Source organism: Trichoderma reesei (genome assembly GCF_000167675.1).
Source record: "Trichoderma reesei QM6a unplaced genomic scaffold TRIREscaffold_18, whole genome shotgun sequence".
NCBI lineage: Eukaryota > Fungi > Ascomycota > Sordariomycetes > Hypocreales > Hypocreaceae > Trichoderma > Trichoderma reesei.
The window spans coordinates 128591-145114 of NW_006711165.1; the positions used below are offsets into that span (position 1 = coordinate 128591).

At 56.2% G+C, this 16524-nt stretch overlaps 4 protein-coding genes across 4 annotated transcripts; all 4 read left to right on the top strand.

Moving 5' to 3' along the window:
* Positions 1 to 2774: 2774 nt before the first annotated feature.
* On the top strand, positions 2775 to 3319 carry TRIREDRAFT_109956 (uncharacterized protein; the record flags this gene model as incomplete). Its single annotated transcript, XM_006967554.1, has 1 exon — positions 2775 to 3319. A coding segment is annotated over one exon (545 nt), but the record flags the coding sequence as incomplete, so codon positions are not given.
* Positions 3320 to 3485: 166 nt separating this feature from the next.
* TRIREDRAFT_66232 (uncharacterized protein) lies at positions 3486 to 4754 on the top strand (the record flags this gene model as incomplete). Its single annotated transcript, XM_006967555.1, has 1 exon — positions 3486 to 4754. One exon carries the CDS (start codon positions 3486 to 3488, stop codon positions 4752 to 4754), a length of 1269 nt encoding a protein of 422 aa, XP_006967617.1.
* Positions 4755 to 6324: 1570 nt separating this feature from the next.
* Positions 6325 to 7417, top strand: TRIREDRAFT_109958 (uncharacterized protein; the record flags this gene model as incomplete). The annotated part of the gene is made up of 3 exons (XM_006967556.1): positions 6325 to 6675; positions 6739 to 6900; positions 6962 to 7417. The coding sequence occupies 3 exons, from the start codon at positions 6325 to 6327 to the stop codon at positions 7415 to 7417; spliced, it is 969 nt and encodes a 322-aa protein (XP_006967618.1).
* Positions 7418 to 11323: 3906 nt separating this feature from the next.
* TRIREDRAFT_80339 (uncharacterized protein) lies at positions 11324 to 14556 on the top strand (the record flags this gene model as incomplete). The annotated part of the gene is made up of 3 exons (XM_006967557.1): positions 11324 to 13845; positions 13906 to 14115; positions 14155 to 14556. The coding sequence occupies exons 1-3, from the start codon at positions 11647 to 11649 to the stop codon at positions 14554 to 14556; spliced, it is 2811 nt and encodes a 936-aa protein (XP_006967619.1). The 5' UTR covers positions 11324 to 11646.
* Between the last annotated feature and the right edge of the window lie 1968 nt (positions 14557 to 16524).

The window sequence follows — 16524 nt, forward strand, 5'->3', positions numbered from 1 at the left end:
AAAGGAGTTGTCGTATAGGAGTCAAAGAGAGGCAGAGAAATGAGGTTCAATGCACTTTTGATGAGATGGCGAAATGGCTGCAACGGCTCGACACAACACAGCCCAGCTCCGAGCAGCCGCATAAACGGTGGCGGCAGCAGGGACGGGGCTGGTTGATGGATATGGATGGGCTGAAGAGCATCATGCCGAGATAAGCAGGCCAGCCGCGGCCCCGGACCAGATTGCATTGAATCAAGTTGCGGACTCGGGAGGGATCTTTGTTATTTTCGTCGTTGGCATATGTGATGTCCTTTTGAGCCGGAGCCGCGAAAGAACGGTGTGACGTCGGGTCTGATAGCGATGAGGGAGAAGGCAGTGGAAGTGGTCGACTCGAGGCTGGCGGGAGCGGTAGGTAGAGCTGGAGCTTGCTTCGGAGCTTGTTTCGCCGCCTCTTGTCCTTCTCCAGCTGGGCTTCTATTACTTGTCCCTCCAAGCCAATCTGCTGCCTCCTACTCTCCCTCTCTCCCTCTCTCCTCTCTCTCCTCTCTCTCACCCTCACCCTCACCCTCACCACTGCTCATGTCGCTTTTATACGCATAAAGTCGCCGTGTCCAAATCATCTGCCGCGCTGACTCGAGTGCATAACGACGACTTGTCGATCAGATGCGGCAGGCTCGCTAACGGGCTCAGATACGACTCGTCTCCACACAGAGGCCGGTCGGCCAGAGACTGACTGCCCTGAGCCTGGAAATTCCCGCGCAGCCCTCAAGGTTGTGGCAGCAGACTGGAGAGAGCATCCAGGACGAAGGATTGCTCCGGACGCTTAAAGCATACGGCATCCCCAGAGTCGACGGCGAGCCTGGAACAGCAAAGGCCAACCACCACTGCTGCGTGGTGACGGGTCGAACAAAGACGGCGCGGCCACCTTATCATTCCGACAAAGAGAGACACCGAGTCCTCCGCCAACGGGCCTCATTTGCGCCGCGGCATCGCTGGATCGTTGCATCGATCGTTGCATCGTTGTATCATCGACGTGCACACTACCGTGCGCGACTTGGCACCTCGTCTCACCCTCTCTTTGTCCCAGTCTGTCGCCGTTAAGCTTCTCACGGGTGTCTGAGCAACTTGGGCTGCCAATCCGACGCACGGCTGGGGGTCCATGCTGGCTGTTGGATCACCGTGATGGAACGAGTGCTGCCGCGCTGCTCAGGACAAACGGCCATCTGACAAGCCGTCCGGCACACGACCGAGTGATTGGGGTGTGACGCCGACAGCTTGCAGCAGGTTGAAACGCGGAGACGCTCGGTGTACCCTGCGGCATCCGGTTTGGCGAGCATTCTTCAGACTCGGCCGGTTTCTGGATACGTCGTTCTTGTCGAAGCGTTTATTACTACACCAGGACGTGTTGATACTTTGGCATTTGGCTGGAGCAAGGACGTCGTACACTCTACATACGGCTACATCCTGCTAGCACCAGGCCAGGGCATCTCTACCAGGGCATCTCCTGAGGGAAGCGAACGACAAGGAATACCGAAGCTGAACCCAGACAACGCGTGGCAATTCCAGAGGCGAAAACCAGCAAGCGAACGGCCACGTTTCTCGCCATCGCGGCAAACCATCAGGCCGCCAGAAAGGAACTTGCGCAAAGGTTTCAATCCTGCTTACAGCCAGCTGCCAAATCCAGGCCCTTTGCGCACATCGCCATCACCACATTGGGTCCCTCATCGCGTCTGCACAGACGACCGAGCGCCAGGTCAGGCCGCACATTGCGAGTTCGGCACACACAGCTACCTAGAAGGGCATCCATAATACCGGCCGTTTCAGAACGACAGGCCCGGGGAGGCGATTCGCAGTTCCGACGGAACAGGCTCGAGGGTCAGGAAATAACAGCACCACAGGCACCAACAGAAACGGACAAAGAAGGACAAAGGAGCAGGATCGGCCCATTTGCTTGGCCGGGCGCTTGTCGGCGCAAACAACGAGCAGTTTTCCGCTTGCGCGCCGGAACCGACTGCCCTTGTTTCCGCGGTCTCAGAAGCGTTCTAGAAGGCCGGATCAGCGTCCCCTAGAGGGCATCGCCGGCGTTGGTGAGCCTTGCTTCAAACCAGCAGGCGGCGCTGATTGGCCCGCGCAGCAACCCGGCAAGGCCGTGAGCGGAGTCTGGGTGCATGGGAGAGGCAGTCCGGGCAATCAAAGACAATTTTGGAGTTGAGAGATTTGGCTTGACAGACGGCTCGAAACACGGCGAGGAACCGGGAGGACACGCGCCGAAAGAACCCTTGAGCGCTGGCTGTCGTCGCTTGTTGAAGAGGTGCTCGACAGCCCCGGCCCGTTACTTTTTCATCCATTGCCAAGAAGCGCAAAACCTGCGTTTGCCGTGCGCGCCCCTGGACAGGACCGGAGATACTGAAGACAGGACTGGCGCCACAGCGGGCGGAAACCCCTTTGGCCTTGCAGCAACAAGCCCAGGGGTGCAAATTGCGGGCACCTTGGCCGGCATCGAGTCGTGACGAGTCGCCTTTTTGCGAAGCGGTTGAGGCCGCGCGCGAGCCACTGACGGCAGCGGGCACCGTACGAGGGAATCGCACGACCCGACTGACATCCAATCCTCGTCTGCCGCCTGCCCAGTGCACCCAGGCCTGTGCCGCGCCCCCCCGTCTGTCGCTTGCTGCCACCTGCGACACAACCCAGGACACGACAGGATAATACGACAGCCCGGATCCAACACGACAGGTCCCCCCCCCCCGAACCGCTGTCACTCACTGAACCCTCGCCCCCAAGGCCCACCGCCCACCATGTCCGACTACACGTACGCCGCGCTCTACCTCTACTCCAGCAAGGTGGCCGCGCCTGTGCCCCTCGACAACAGAGCCTCGAGGACCGCGCGGCGAGACAAACACGCCCGGCGCCCCCAATCGACGTCGGACGCTGCCACGCTGCCCAGCTCCAGCTCGCAGCGGCACTCGCGCAGCTCCAGCAGCCACTCCAGCTCGCAGCTGTCCAAGACCAGCTCCAGCTCCAGCGCCCACGGCCCCGCCGCCAGCGCCTCCGTGGGGCTCGACAGCGCCAGCCCGCGCCTCAGTCCAGCGACCTCAGCGGCCAGCGCCAGCGCCAACACCGCTGCTGCCACCGCTGCAGCCACCAACACCAGCACTGCAAGCGCTGCTACCACCTCGAGGCCCAGCGTCGGCAAAATCAGCACCAGCGTTGGCGCCAACATCTCTTCATCACCACCAGCATCATCAGCAGCAGCAGCAGCTTCAGCTTCTTCCTCCTCCTTCTCCTCCTCCTCCCACGTCCCTCCCCCCTCCTCTCCCGCCGTCGCGCAGACCCCGACACAGTCCAGCAGCAGGGCATCGAGAACCTTTTCCCGCCTGCATCGCGCCAGGCTCAGCGGCAGCGCCTCTGCCGTCGTCGATGCCGCAGTCGCAGCCGCGGGAAGAAATGCAAACGCGGCGTCGCTGCCAGACCAGGACCCCAACAAGTCGTCCGCCGCCCTCAAACCAATGACGGGCTTTCCCACCAGCCGCGCCGAGTCCGTCTCGTCCGCCAGCGGCCAAACGACGGCGTCGTCGCGCACCATCCTCTCGACAGACCCCTCCGCCGCCGACGGCCTGTTCCTCGCGAGGCCCTTTGTCCAGCGCAATGGCCGCACCTTTCTCAACGACCACACGCTGGCCTACCCGCTGCCCTCGGACCTCACCGAGCTTCACCGGCAGGTCCTGCGCACGATGCTGCTGATCCAAGTCATTGGCGCCCCCGTGCTGTCACCTGGCCTGATCAAGAAGCCGCCCCAGCGCGTCCTCGAGATTGGCTGCGGATCGGGCTTCTGGAGCACCATGTGCCACCACTACTTCAAGAGCCGCGGCCACGGCGGCATCTCCTTCACCGGCATCGACATTGCGCCGCTCGCCCCCGACAACAGCTCCAGCACCTCCAACGACGCCATGAAGCCCGGCGGCGACATGCAGTGGAGGTTCATCCAGCACGACCTCCGCCAGATACCGTGGCCCGTGGCCTCGGACGAATACGACCTGGTCATGGTCAAGGACGTCAGCTACGCCGTGACCAACAAGTTGATGCCGGCCTTTATCGAGGAGTGCGTGCGCCTGGTCAAGCCGGGCGGAACCCTCGAGGTGTGGGAGTCGGACCACGCCATCCGAAGCCTGCGGCCCCATGTGCCCACGTCCACCGTGTCCGTCGAGGACGCCGAGGAGCAGGCCGCGGCCGCCAGCCTCGGCGCCTACGTCATCAACCCGCAGACGCCGCTCTCCGTCCCCTCCAACAACTATATTGCCGAATACAACTCGTGGCTGTCGCGTGCGCTGGAGCGGCTCGACATCAACCCTCTGCCGTGCACAGTCATTGGCCCGACGCTGCTGCAGGAGTACGAGACCCTGGGCGACGTCCGCTCCAGGAGAATAGCCCTTCCCCTGAGCGAGTTCCGCTGGGAAAAGGAGGGCATCGGCGGTGTCGTCACCACCGACGCCAAGCCCGCCGAGTCCAAGGGCAAAGAGCCGCCGACGCCGAGGCTGGAGAAGAAGACGCTGACGCCGGGGCAGATTGCGCTGCGCCAAACGGCCCTGCTGACCCAGGTGCAGGAGATTCAGGCTCTGGAGCCCATCTTGCGCGAGGTCAGCGGCAAGAGCCAGGACGAATGGGACATGTGGCTAACCAAGATGATGAGTGACCTAATGGACGAGAGCGGCACGGCGCTGGGGGAGTGTCTCGAGTTTGGGGCTTGGTATGCAAAGAAGAAGAAGGCGTCTGCGTAAGAGAAGGAACAGCGGTAGCCCGATTGTATCAAGGCGCAACCATATCTTGCCATTTACTTTTTTTTTTTTTTTGGTCATTGATTCTGGCGGAGGAAAAAGAACTCTTTTGGATATGATTCTCTACATTGTGTGCATTATTGGCCGCAACTTTAGCGGGAGGTATTCTCTTGTTTTATTACATACGGCTCTGCAAGTTCCAACACTTATTATTCCTTACAAGGAAGATGCATACGTATTTATCGATTTATCTTCTCCTCGAGCTCAGGCATCGCTGTCATATCGTTTTCGCAATGTGCGATATCGCTTCAAGTAGTACCTAGGTATTATACCCCACGAAAGAGTCAGCTGCTGGATACTGAGCAAATGATAACACATTCTGGATGTAGTGAGTATCCTTTGATGGGGCGTATCAAAAGAGGCCCCATCCATACTAAGTAACCTCCTGTTATGCCTGATTACATGTATGCTTGTTCATGGTGCGGTCTTTCATCGTGAGGTTGGCCACAACGGTATTTGGGTAGTCCTCACAGAGCTTCTATTTCTGCAATCATTGTCAGTAAGTACTTGATTTTTCACGCTCGACGTGGTATGACGGAGAGAGTGTATGTAGTGTGCAGTAGTGGTGCTACCTTTCTTTACGTATTCGGCCTGTTTGATGCCCGTCCGGATCTTGTCCTCGTCTGTTTCGGCGGCGCGGGACATGAATGCCTTGTGGAGGCGGGGACGGAAGTAGTTGTTGTATCCCAAGGGGTATTCGCGGCCTAGATAGAGCAGCTCTAAACGGAGAATTTAGTGCTCGAGGGTCGTCTGTATGGTGCGGTGTGGTTGTTTATTGGGTTTGAGCTGAGGTGATTTGTGATGGGGGTTTGTAGGTTGGTGGTCGTATGATGCTGTGAGCTTGGGAGATTGGTGGTGATGGGGTTGAGATGAGATGAGACGAGGATGATGGGGAGGATAGCCTCGGCAAGTTATGACGATGAAGAACGGGACCAACTTCAACAACAACGGGAAAGTAAAGGGATATAGAGATACTGATGTAAGACGGACCTTTGTAGATGGCAATGACCTGCCTCCTTAATTCATTCTTCACACTCATCGCGCAAACAGTCGTATCCTCATCAATGCTCGTAATGAGGAGAACCGTATATGTTAGTAGGTAGATGACGAGCACACCAAGTCGCAAGCAAGCTACCGGTACCTTATTCAAGCTGGAGCATGCACGGGAAAGGCAAAGCAATGTCATCACCGCCCCCGCTACGGAGCTAGAGAGCAGCTCCCGCATCAGCCTATCACAGCGGCTTGTATGCAAGGCTGAACAGGGCGCCACTTTCAATCCCGCATCAAACGTGCGATTTCGCTGCATCTCAAACAAAACATCTTTGACTCTTCCTCCCATATAGTACTCTCCTCCATCTTGAACGACCACATATTCAATTGCGCTTTCTGTACATATACCGGCCACCTTTTTCTACTCACTGTTCTTCCATCTCCGTTTACCAACATAATTCATTGACCCTTTCATTACTCTCTAAAGACGAAAAGAAGCATAGGAAGAAAGAAAGAAAAGAAGATGCCAAACCTCCCTCCGGCATTACAAGTCTTCCCAACCCTAGCCCGCTACGCCCTGCGCCCGCGCCGCCTCGCCGAGATCCCCATAGGCGGGCCCTCGACGCCGCAAATCTCCGCAAAGGCCCTCCAGCAGAGCGCCATCCACCTCTACCACGACCTCGGCGTGCTCGTCTGGGTGGGCTGCTCCGTCGATCAGGTGCGCAGGATAGGGGACGTGCTGAGGCAGGTTGTTGCGTGGGGAGGACAGGGCGGGCTGGTTGCGAGGTTGGATGCGTGGGAGGGGGATGTTGTCAGGAAGAGGGAGGAGGGTTTGAGAGAGGGGGATCTGTATAGGGCTTTGGATGAGAAGAGGGTGAGTTTTGCCTTGATGGGGGATGGTGATGTTGGAACGAAACGAGGCTGATGTGTTGGACAGACGGGGAATATAAAGCCTTCGGCGGTGCTGCGACTCGCAACGACACGATTTGAAGAGACACTTTACGAAAGAATACCCGAGCTCAAGACCGCAAAGGATATCGATGTGCGGGAGACACAGATCATTGTCCCGGGATCACCACCTCCACGCGGAATCATCAACGTACGATTACTCTCTTTAAACACAGTCTCTTTGGTAGAACTACCGCTCACGAGAAAGACAGAAAACCGTCGACGGACCACGGCATCTCCCCATTGAATCTTTCACAACAATCAGCGTAGACCGCATCACCGGGCTAACCATTGGCGAAACGCGCTTCTTCACCGTCGGATCGAGTAACTACGTTGGAGGCGCGCGAGTGGACTACCTGATACTCAAGCACACCCAAAACCAAAACAACGACTCCAAGGGCGCAAAGGGCAAGAGTTTGCAGGCAAGGACTAGTGTGATCCCGTACTGGGGCAACGGAAAGCTCAAGCAGCGGAGGAGAGCCAGCGACGAGGCGCAGGGCGCGATATTTGAGGACGTGGTGAGCAGGGTGATGCAGCCGCTGTGGGATATCGAGGGGGGTACTTGGGCGGACAGGGCGGCTGAGCTGGAGGCCAAGAGGGAGAAGAAGAACTGGGGGGAGAAGAAGAAGACGAGGCCGAGTACTACTACTACTACTACTGCTGTCTAGGCGCTCATGAAGAGGGACAGAGGAGAAAATCCCCACAAGTACGGATGGATGTTGTCAGTGACCGATGTGAGAGGATTTTCCATGCTGGACACGGAAGGGGGGAAAGCGTCAATTGGGATGGGACATGGCTTCAGCGAGAGCGAAGCGTGATGGTGTAGACACCGCGAGTCGGCAGATGAAGAACAGGTATCCGCATCGATTTACCGCGCTGTCGTTTGTGCACTCTGCCTCTCGAAGCTCGATGCAACACCCCTCATCTGCAGCCTGGATTCGAGCCCAGCAGAGTCATTCATTGGTCGACGGCAGATGGGCGAGCGACGTGCAGCAGAGAGGGGAGCATGTAGTACTCTGTACCACATCAACAAGGTAATACATAGCAGTCCAGCATGCCACTCTGAGAGGTCCAAGTGCCGGAATACAAAGTGCCGAGCATGACTGATCTCGACGGTTGTATTTGATGCCGGTATGTGTATTGATCTAGACTGATACGAGGTAGTCGTAGAAGGCAGCATTGAGTTCTGAACTTGGGCGAATAACGCGGGAATAGATCGCGATCTCTCTGCATGCACGGCAGTTCCATCGGAGCCGCATTCTTAATGCCGCCGTCTAGCCGGCTCAACCGCAAATGACACCATTCAAAGCAGGAAAGCAAAAAAGCCCACGATGAACGAGAACGACCATGAAGAGTCACGAGCCGCTTGTCCGGCGTTTCTGAGGAATAGACTAATGGAGGGATTGGGCAATGTCGACGATGATCAGTTTTGGAGGTCATCGCGGGGTATTATAATCCTGAGCCGAGGAGGGGCAAGTCAGCAAGTACTAAATCCAGTACCGTGTTGTGATCATTATTATCATCCCTGGTCTTCTTTCTGTAAAGTTCAGTGTGGTGACACAGCAGCCAGTCCATTACTTCACGCCGGCATGTCAGAAAGAGGCGCTCCGTAGATTGATTTGACTTGTGTGCTGCCGGATAAGGCGATGGGCATGCGGCAGGTAGCTGATGTCCGTTTGTGCTGCTGCTGTTGGATGTTGGCCATTGAATCTTTCCTCCTCTCTTTCTTTCTTTTCTACTGCTCTTTGTTTCTGAGGGATTGGCGATGACTTGTCATCATATGGTTTGATGTTTGGCGGCTGAGAGGCTGAATCAAAGTTGCGCCTGGAAGGTTGACTTGGTCACCGATTGCCGACGATGTCATAAACTGCCTTGCCGAGTCCCAGACAAGCACTCGAATCAACAGAAGCGGTCAGAAGTGGAAAAGTGCATTGTCATGGCAAGGGGAAGTTAAAGTCAAGCAGCATGCAGTCCCATCTCGTGATTCGACTCCTTTTTTTTTCCCACCTCGGTCAGGGATGCCCGCACGCCCATACTGTACGAGTACATTAGGTCCATACAACTTACAGCGGCTTTGCTGCTAGTAGCTGTATGTATAAAAGACAGTGCTAGATACCTAGTTACAGCAAAGGACAGACTTTTTGGTCGTCGTCGTCGGTGTGTTTCCGATAATAGTATCCGTACATGTGCTTGAAAAGACCCCCACTTTCTGCTGTGATCGCTGCGCAAAAGGCCGTCCAAGAGGGAAATTAGAGGCTCCATCGCGGCCGGAATTTTCCTTCATGTTTAGCGCTTGAAAGGGCGAGCAAGGCGAAGAAAAAAAAAACTTTGGCGTCAAACTTGGATGTAATGAGTGGTGGCGCAAGTCAAGATGGCCTTTTCGTTTCTTTTCTTTTTTTCGCTTCTTTTTTCTTGATCATCGTCTAGCTGCTGGTACCTACATTATCTTTGGATAGGTACATCACCAAGGCAAGACAGGGTCAGGTTTGGCTCCCGAGACAAGCGTCTGAAAGCGGGGGACAAGACGCACATGCAAACGGGAGTTTGAAGAAGAGAGATGGTGTACGGACGTCAAAAAGTACCTATCGGGTACATGCACGGAAGCGCTTGTTCGAAACAGTTTGGAGAGCGCGTGCCCATCAGCCCTTTTCTGTATGTACCGACTACCTACCGCTACCGTACCGTGTAGGAGGTATGTGTATGGTGGTGATTTGATTGGCTTGATGTCCTCTGGCTGGCAGCTGGAGATGGTGAGCGAATTGATGGGAAAGAGAGCAGCAGGTGACTTGACATCTCTCATGTCGGGTATCCCTCTTCAACTCTGCTACCTACTTATACTTTGCTCATCGTACTAGTCGTAACAAGCGTAGCAGCTGTATCTTGATTGCGATCCCAAGTATCAACTCACTTTATAATACTATGTCGTCTACCAGACATCTTCATCGTTGCCGTCCAACAGCAGAGACATGACTGGGGTCCCCCTTCGGCAGGGGCTGGCACGACGTCAGATCCCTTGCCGCTGGCCCTCCTTTCTGCGGTACGTACCGGGCTGCTCTGGGCCCCAAGTACCGCCTGGCAAAAAGCTTAACCTGCTGCTTGGCCTCCGCCGCAGCCAATCGAGAGTTTTTCCGAGCTGCAACAGCCGACAGCCTCAACCCCCCCAAAGTCCCGACGTGGCCAAATTGCCCGGCCATGAGACTTGCAGCTGCTGCGCTAAGACGCCCGGTGAGAATTTGACAGCATCTGGCTAGAAGTCCAGTACTGTAGGAACTACATGGACTACCATAGGTAGTTCGGGGGTCGGTTGTTGCGAGCTTGCGGATCCGGCAGCTCCGGGGCCTTGGACGCTGAAGCTGGTGCTGAAATTGAGAGATGAATTGACGTGGCACCGTCACTTGATACTGACTACGGGCTCGATGATTGTAAGCAGTGCTCGGAACTCGTCTCTGCGTAAAAGGTACCTACATACCTCCACGGAGACGCGGAGACGGACCACGGAGGTCGCTCGCGATGCCGAAGACGGGAGCTGCAGGGAGAGACCACCCAACCTTACAGCAGACGACCACGACCTCCCCCTGTCCAACTTTAGTTGCCGCGCTTGCAGCGAGTGGTCAGCCTGTGAAAGCCGGTAGTCAGTCTTTACTACATGTAGATACATGTAGTGCCTCTTTTCTCTTTTGTATTACAAGCCCTCTTCCAGCTCTCCTCCAGCGGACTATGCAGCTATTCCAATAAGTTCAGTTTCATATGTCGAAAATGATGAGGCGTCGCAGGAGGCGTGTAGCCGCGGTACAAGTACCTACCTACTACTTGACGTATGTACTTTGCCTCCTGGTACCCCTTAACCCGGATTGTGCACCTTCGCCGGCCCTAAGCAGCAGGCAAATGCCCCAGCCGGTGCTAGCAGCAGTATACGTCGGCGATAGGTACCTCCATCAGATGCTAATCGATGCAAGACAATCCCCGGGCATCTGCATCGCGGCTCTGGCATGGAAGGATTGCGTCAGCGCAGAAACAATGAGCAAATCCTCCGAGTCGTCCACTTTGCAGTCAACAATAACCCTCGTTGCCAATGCCCTCTGACATATCGCCTGCAGAATAGGGGATGAGGCAAAAGTCGAAGTGGTCTTCCGTCCGCCCCAAGCGCATCAAGTACATCCAGTAGAAATACAGGATAGGTACCTCCGCCTGCTTCGAGTTGTGACGCTCTGAATTGCATTCCATCCCCACAGGCCCCGTTAGCGCGCTGTACACGGTAGATCCAGGACCCGCCCTAGCGCTGCTGTGCCCTGGAAGACCGCCCAAAAGGCCCTGAAGCTCTAGCGCTGCGAGCCCTGGAAAACGACACCCGCCTCCCTCTAGCACGCTCTGATATTCCCCGGCTCGCGGGCAAGACCTTTTTTTTTTTTTTTCTTCCCTTCGCTTCCTTCCTTCACCACTTCCAGCAGCTTCTGGTTTGGGAGGGTCGGAATCTCACCTCACTCCTTCAACCCCGAATATCCTCGCAACAAGCCGCCAGCCTTTCGATCAGCGCCAGCGAGCGGCAGATTGTTGTTGCCGTGCACAGCGGTTTCCGTTGGCTTCTCGAGCCGCAGACCGATACGCACGGCCGAATGACGACTGCATACCTGGGAGAAGCACTGAGGGAATCCCTTTTCGTCAACGACTTCTTCGCCTTTTCCACCCCACCAACGCAAACGGTCCTACTGCATCCGCCCACTGCCCGCAGCACTGCACGCGCAGACTGAGCACAGCGAGAGAGAGAGAGAGAGAGAGAGAGAGAGAGAGAGAAAGGAGGAGGAAGAATTATACCGCCCTTCCCGCTGCTGCTGGCCCTGGCCTCGACACAGGTCTCCAGGGTTGCCCGGCAGTCAGTGGGGGAGAGAAGAGCAGCCGCATGCCTCGCGCATCGGGATCGAGCAAGCGACAGTCTGGCGCCGGTCATCGCGACACCAAGGAGAATGGGCTCGTAGCCCCGGCGAAACGAGTCACTGGCAGGAAGGGCCTCAACCACGCCGACGGCCCTGCGAGGCCGGCCGATCATGGCGCCGGCCACGCAGGGCCGCAGTTTGTGCTGCCCAACGGCGTGTCAAAGGCCGCCATCGACTTCCACGACCGCACGGCCGATGGGCGTAGGGCCTCTGTCGGCAACTACTCGGAGACGTCGACGTCGGAATCCTGCACCTCCCACCTGGGCTCTGCTGCCAATGCCACCGCCGACGCCGGCCACCGCCAGATCGATGTCAACGCCCTCAAGAACGCCGACGTCCACCGCGACTCGGGGCCCATCGACATGGTTGCCACCGTCCTCAAGACGCTGCCCATGCAGGACACGCTCGCCATCCTCATCATTCTCATGCAGCTGCCGACCCTTTCGCTCTCCATCATCTACGGCATCTTTACCTGTCTGACCTTTGTGCCCCCCGTCACCACCAGCTCGGGCATCAACCTCAACTTTGCCGAAATCTTTGATGGCCACTCCACCATGCCATCCCTCGTCACCGTGCTCTGCATGGACTTCTTCTTCCTCCTCATCTGGTTGTTTCTTTGGCAACCGATCCAGGATGCCATTCTGGATCTGGCCAAGCCCATCATTGCCATCACCCTCGGCGGCGGCACCACGTACAGGAACGGCGGCTCCCGCGGCCTCACCACCTGCTTCGTCTGGATCGTTGCCAACCATCTCATCCGAAGCACGAGAACCCACTGGTCCCGACTCGCGAGACACATCCCCGAGGACTGGCAGGTGCCTTCCGCCATCAGCAACACCTTTGAGTCGACGTCCGTCGTGCACGATAAGAGAAGTGCGTTTGCGTGGGTGCGAAGCGGACTGGCGATCCACATCCTCACCCAGGGGCTCGTTAGATACATCCGTGAGTGGTACCTGAGGCGGGAAAAGGCCAACGCGGCGGCCGGCCAGCACGACCCCGAGGCGGGCAAGCCCGTGGCCACCATCTCCATCAATGGCGAGGTTGCCCACGACACGGGCTTCAACACGCCGGACACGGAGGCGGGATGCCCCCCTCTGCCTCCGGCCCCCGCCTCCACGAACAAGAAAAGAAGAAAGCAAAGCACTCAGGTCAGGCTGCAGCAGCCGCTATGGGCCGCACTGGCCAGCACCAAGATTGTTGTCATGAAGGAGTACGAGTCGTCCCACGTGCCGTCGAAATCGCTCGGCGTCAACACGACAGACATTCACAACCTCGGAAACGCACCATTCAACACTCAGCCCAAGCAGATATGGATATCGTATATCGGTAGCGACGAAGTATGCTTTAACACCAGTCACTTTCCCGATTTCGACGACGAGCAGCCAAGCACCGCCAACGGCTCCGCCTCGACACGGCCGGCCGGCGTCGACACGTCCAAGCCCTTTTACGTCAAGGTGAACAACGCATTTTGGCAGCCCACACGCATCTTCCCCGTGGTCGAGGCCGACGACGGTGGTCGAGGTGGCACCCGTTGGACGGGAGACATTTACGGCCTCCGCCCGTTGTCCAAGTACGTCTGTGAGTTTGTGGACACGCAGACGGACAAGGTCATCTTCACCACGAGCATCAGGACCATCAAGGAACCCACGCCAGAAAACAACAACGCACCCGTCACCGTGACCGGCTCGCAGCAGTCGCTGCAGCCCGATTCCCCCGCCACCACGCTACGCATTTCGATTGCCGCCGCCGAAGTCAAGCTCAACGACGAGAAGAATCGCCTCAAGACGTGGCGCAAGGAGTGGAAGTCGAGGATCAATGCCATCAAGAAGGAGAACGAGCTCACCGACAATCAGCTAGCCTCAGCCGGCCACAGCGACGACAAGTACAGGCAAAAGATTCGCCAGCAGGAAACACAAAAGGCACAGGCCGAGCGCGAGACGGCAGCCCTTGCTGAGCAGCTCAAGAAGTTTGACGCGTCGCCGGAGCTGGTCGAGAACAAGAAGAAGACGGAGCGGTCGTACTCGAACGAGAAGAAGCTCTACGACGCCGCCCAGAAGAGCTTTCGCGAGTACAAGGCGAAGCTGGAGAGCGAGGTCAAGTCCAAGGACAACGAGAAGAGCAACCTCAACACCAAGCGGAACAAGATTGCCACCCGCATTGCCAAGGTGGAAAACGAGCTCGCCAACATTACGGATGCAAACAACCGGGGGCTCAACGAGGTGGAGCGGCGCAAGCGTGAGCGTGCCGGCTGGCAGGAGCAGATTGTCAACCAGGACAAGACGTACAATGACCAGCTGACGCAGGCGTATGCGTCCAACAACCTGAAGGCCGAGCATCTCCGCAGTCTCCAAGCGGACGTGCAGGCCCTCCGCAACTACATGAGCCAGGCCGCCGGCTTGCCCGACATGGGCATGCTCGATGCCGCGCCCGGCCACGTTGCCTTTCACTCTCCCCAGCCCCCGCAACAACAGCAGCAGCAACAGCAGCAGCAGATGCAGCCGCAGACGCCTTGGAACCCGAATCCGGCTGCTCCCGCGCACTTCCCGTCAAGCGTAAACTATTGGGGGGTCACCGACAACAACCACTCATCCACGTCTCTGTCCCACGCGCCCCCTGGGCTTGCCGCCTGGCAGTCGCCGCCGATGACGTCGTTTGAGCTGCGCGGAGCGAAAGCGCGCGGCCGCAGTTCTAGCATGCTCAGCGACGTTAGCGGTTTCACCCAGCCGAGCGACGAGGAGCCGCGGTCCCCCGTTGGCATGGGCATCTCGCGGAGGCCCCTGTATACGAAGCGGTTCGGCATGCACGATAGCCGAGGAAGCACTGGTAGTGGCAGCGGCGGAAGCGGCAGTATGGGCGATCCAGCGAGTCCTGCTTGATCCTGCTTCTTGATGGTTTTGGTGGTGCTGAGTGGATGGCGATCGATCTGGACAGTTTTGTGGTCAGGAGCATATGTAGTTTGGCATAGTGGCTTGGTTGAATGAAGCGCTTTGCAGAGCCTTGCCTTGTCTAATGTCCATGCTTGCGCCGAGTGATTGTCCTGTCTTGTTGGGTGATGTTTATGTTTATCTCACACAAGTGCAGGTCTGCGTGTAGATTATCAGTATACCCTCGTGACTCTAGGTAGGTCCCCCCCTGTTCGCATGTACATATCGTAAGCCTCCCGCAGATGAATGTACCTGGGCATCATGAACAGTCAGGATAGTCATGACTATGACTATGTAACATTTTTTCTTTCATCAAGGGTAGAAGCCTCAGGTGCACACTCGTATTCTAGCTGAAGCATGCCGATGGAATCTGACCCGTGTCAAACGTCTATCCATTGTCCCTCTACCTTGTTCCGGGGGGGGGGGGGGGGGGGGACAACCGAGGCCCAGTGATGTTACCTGTTGGCTCCCAAGAGGTAGGTAAGAGTACAACGTCCAAGTATGCCTTACACGCCAAGTCCTGCATGAAGTCAGTCACACAACGTTCTCCGCGACCAATCACCCCCAAGTAGATATACAAAGCCGCATTTTGCCGCCGAGGTTTTTTCTACGAGGCTGTCATGTCATGTTTCCTTTCAGGGTGGCTGTGAAGCAAGGGGCCCTGTGAGCAGGCCAACAGGCAGGCCATTGGTTTGGCCACAACGGCCTGGGCCCAGTCATTGGATAATGAGTTGAACATGTGTTGGCTATTTGAATTTGAGTAGGTCTGTTTTGTTATTGGGTGTTTTGAGATGGTTTGTTGCGTGTGTGCTTTGGGTGTGAAGGTGGGCAGTGGCGTTTGCTGCCTGATGGAGAGGGGGAATGAGGAGAAGTGAATCCGTATTTAATCTTCAGGTGATTATAGACTCTTTATCATCTCTCTCTCTCTCTTTTCCCTCTTTTGATCCTACAATCTCATGTCCTCTTCTATTCCATCATCATATTCCACTCATCATCGTAAAGTACACCTCCAACAAGCCTTCGCACATCCTCAAGCATCTCCCAAACCCACCCCTGATATCCTCCCCTAAAACACCACCCTCCATCAACATCGCCCTCTCCTCCCAACCCAATCAATCAAGCCATCAATGTTTCCATAAACCAACTTCCATGGCTCTCCCTTCAGAATCCCCTCCTAAAGAAGAAACCCCCCTCGACACCTTCTTCCTCTCCTTCTCACACCAAGGTTTCGTCCACAACCCTGCCAAATCCCCCGTCAACTCGTGGAAAGATCTCTGCAAGTTCCAGTCCTGGACCAATAAGCCAAACGACCATCCTCCCAAGCAGAAAGCATGGAAGAGGTATCAGGCTGCCCTCATCAAAGAGGTTGAGCTATACTTTGGCGATGTGGATGATATCACGGCTTGGAAGACGGTTTGTCGGGCTGTGGGGTGCGAAAATCCACCTGACCAGATATCAAAATGCAAGGCTGTATGGTTCATCACTCCCCCTTTTTTAGTTCTTTCCAGATGATGGATGATGATTTTACTTGGTTTTCAGTGAAGACGGGCTAATGTGTCGGGACAGATATTGAAAACCACGCATGTCAATCTAGTGGACTTAATCATCTGGGCCAAGAAAGGAGGCGAAGAAAGCGGCGATAAAGTACGCGTCTTCAAGTCCGTGGCACAACTAAGCGACTATACTCGGAAAACGGGAAAGATCATGTCAAGGAGCCGAACGAAGAATTCGGAGGGCCGAAATGTGGTGCTAAAGTTCCTGTTGAGGCGTATATTCAACTAACAAAGCCTTTGTGCAAATGGCAACCATTCGAAACCCAACATGTGTTTTTTTTTTTTCTATTATGATATGGCCTTGCAGAGACCTGTTGTCATGAGTGAATGCTTGTTGTATCCATGAGCTTGGATACTTATTATCTGC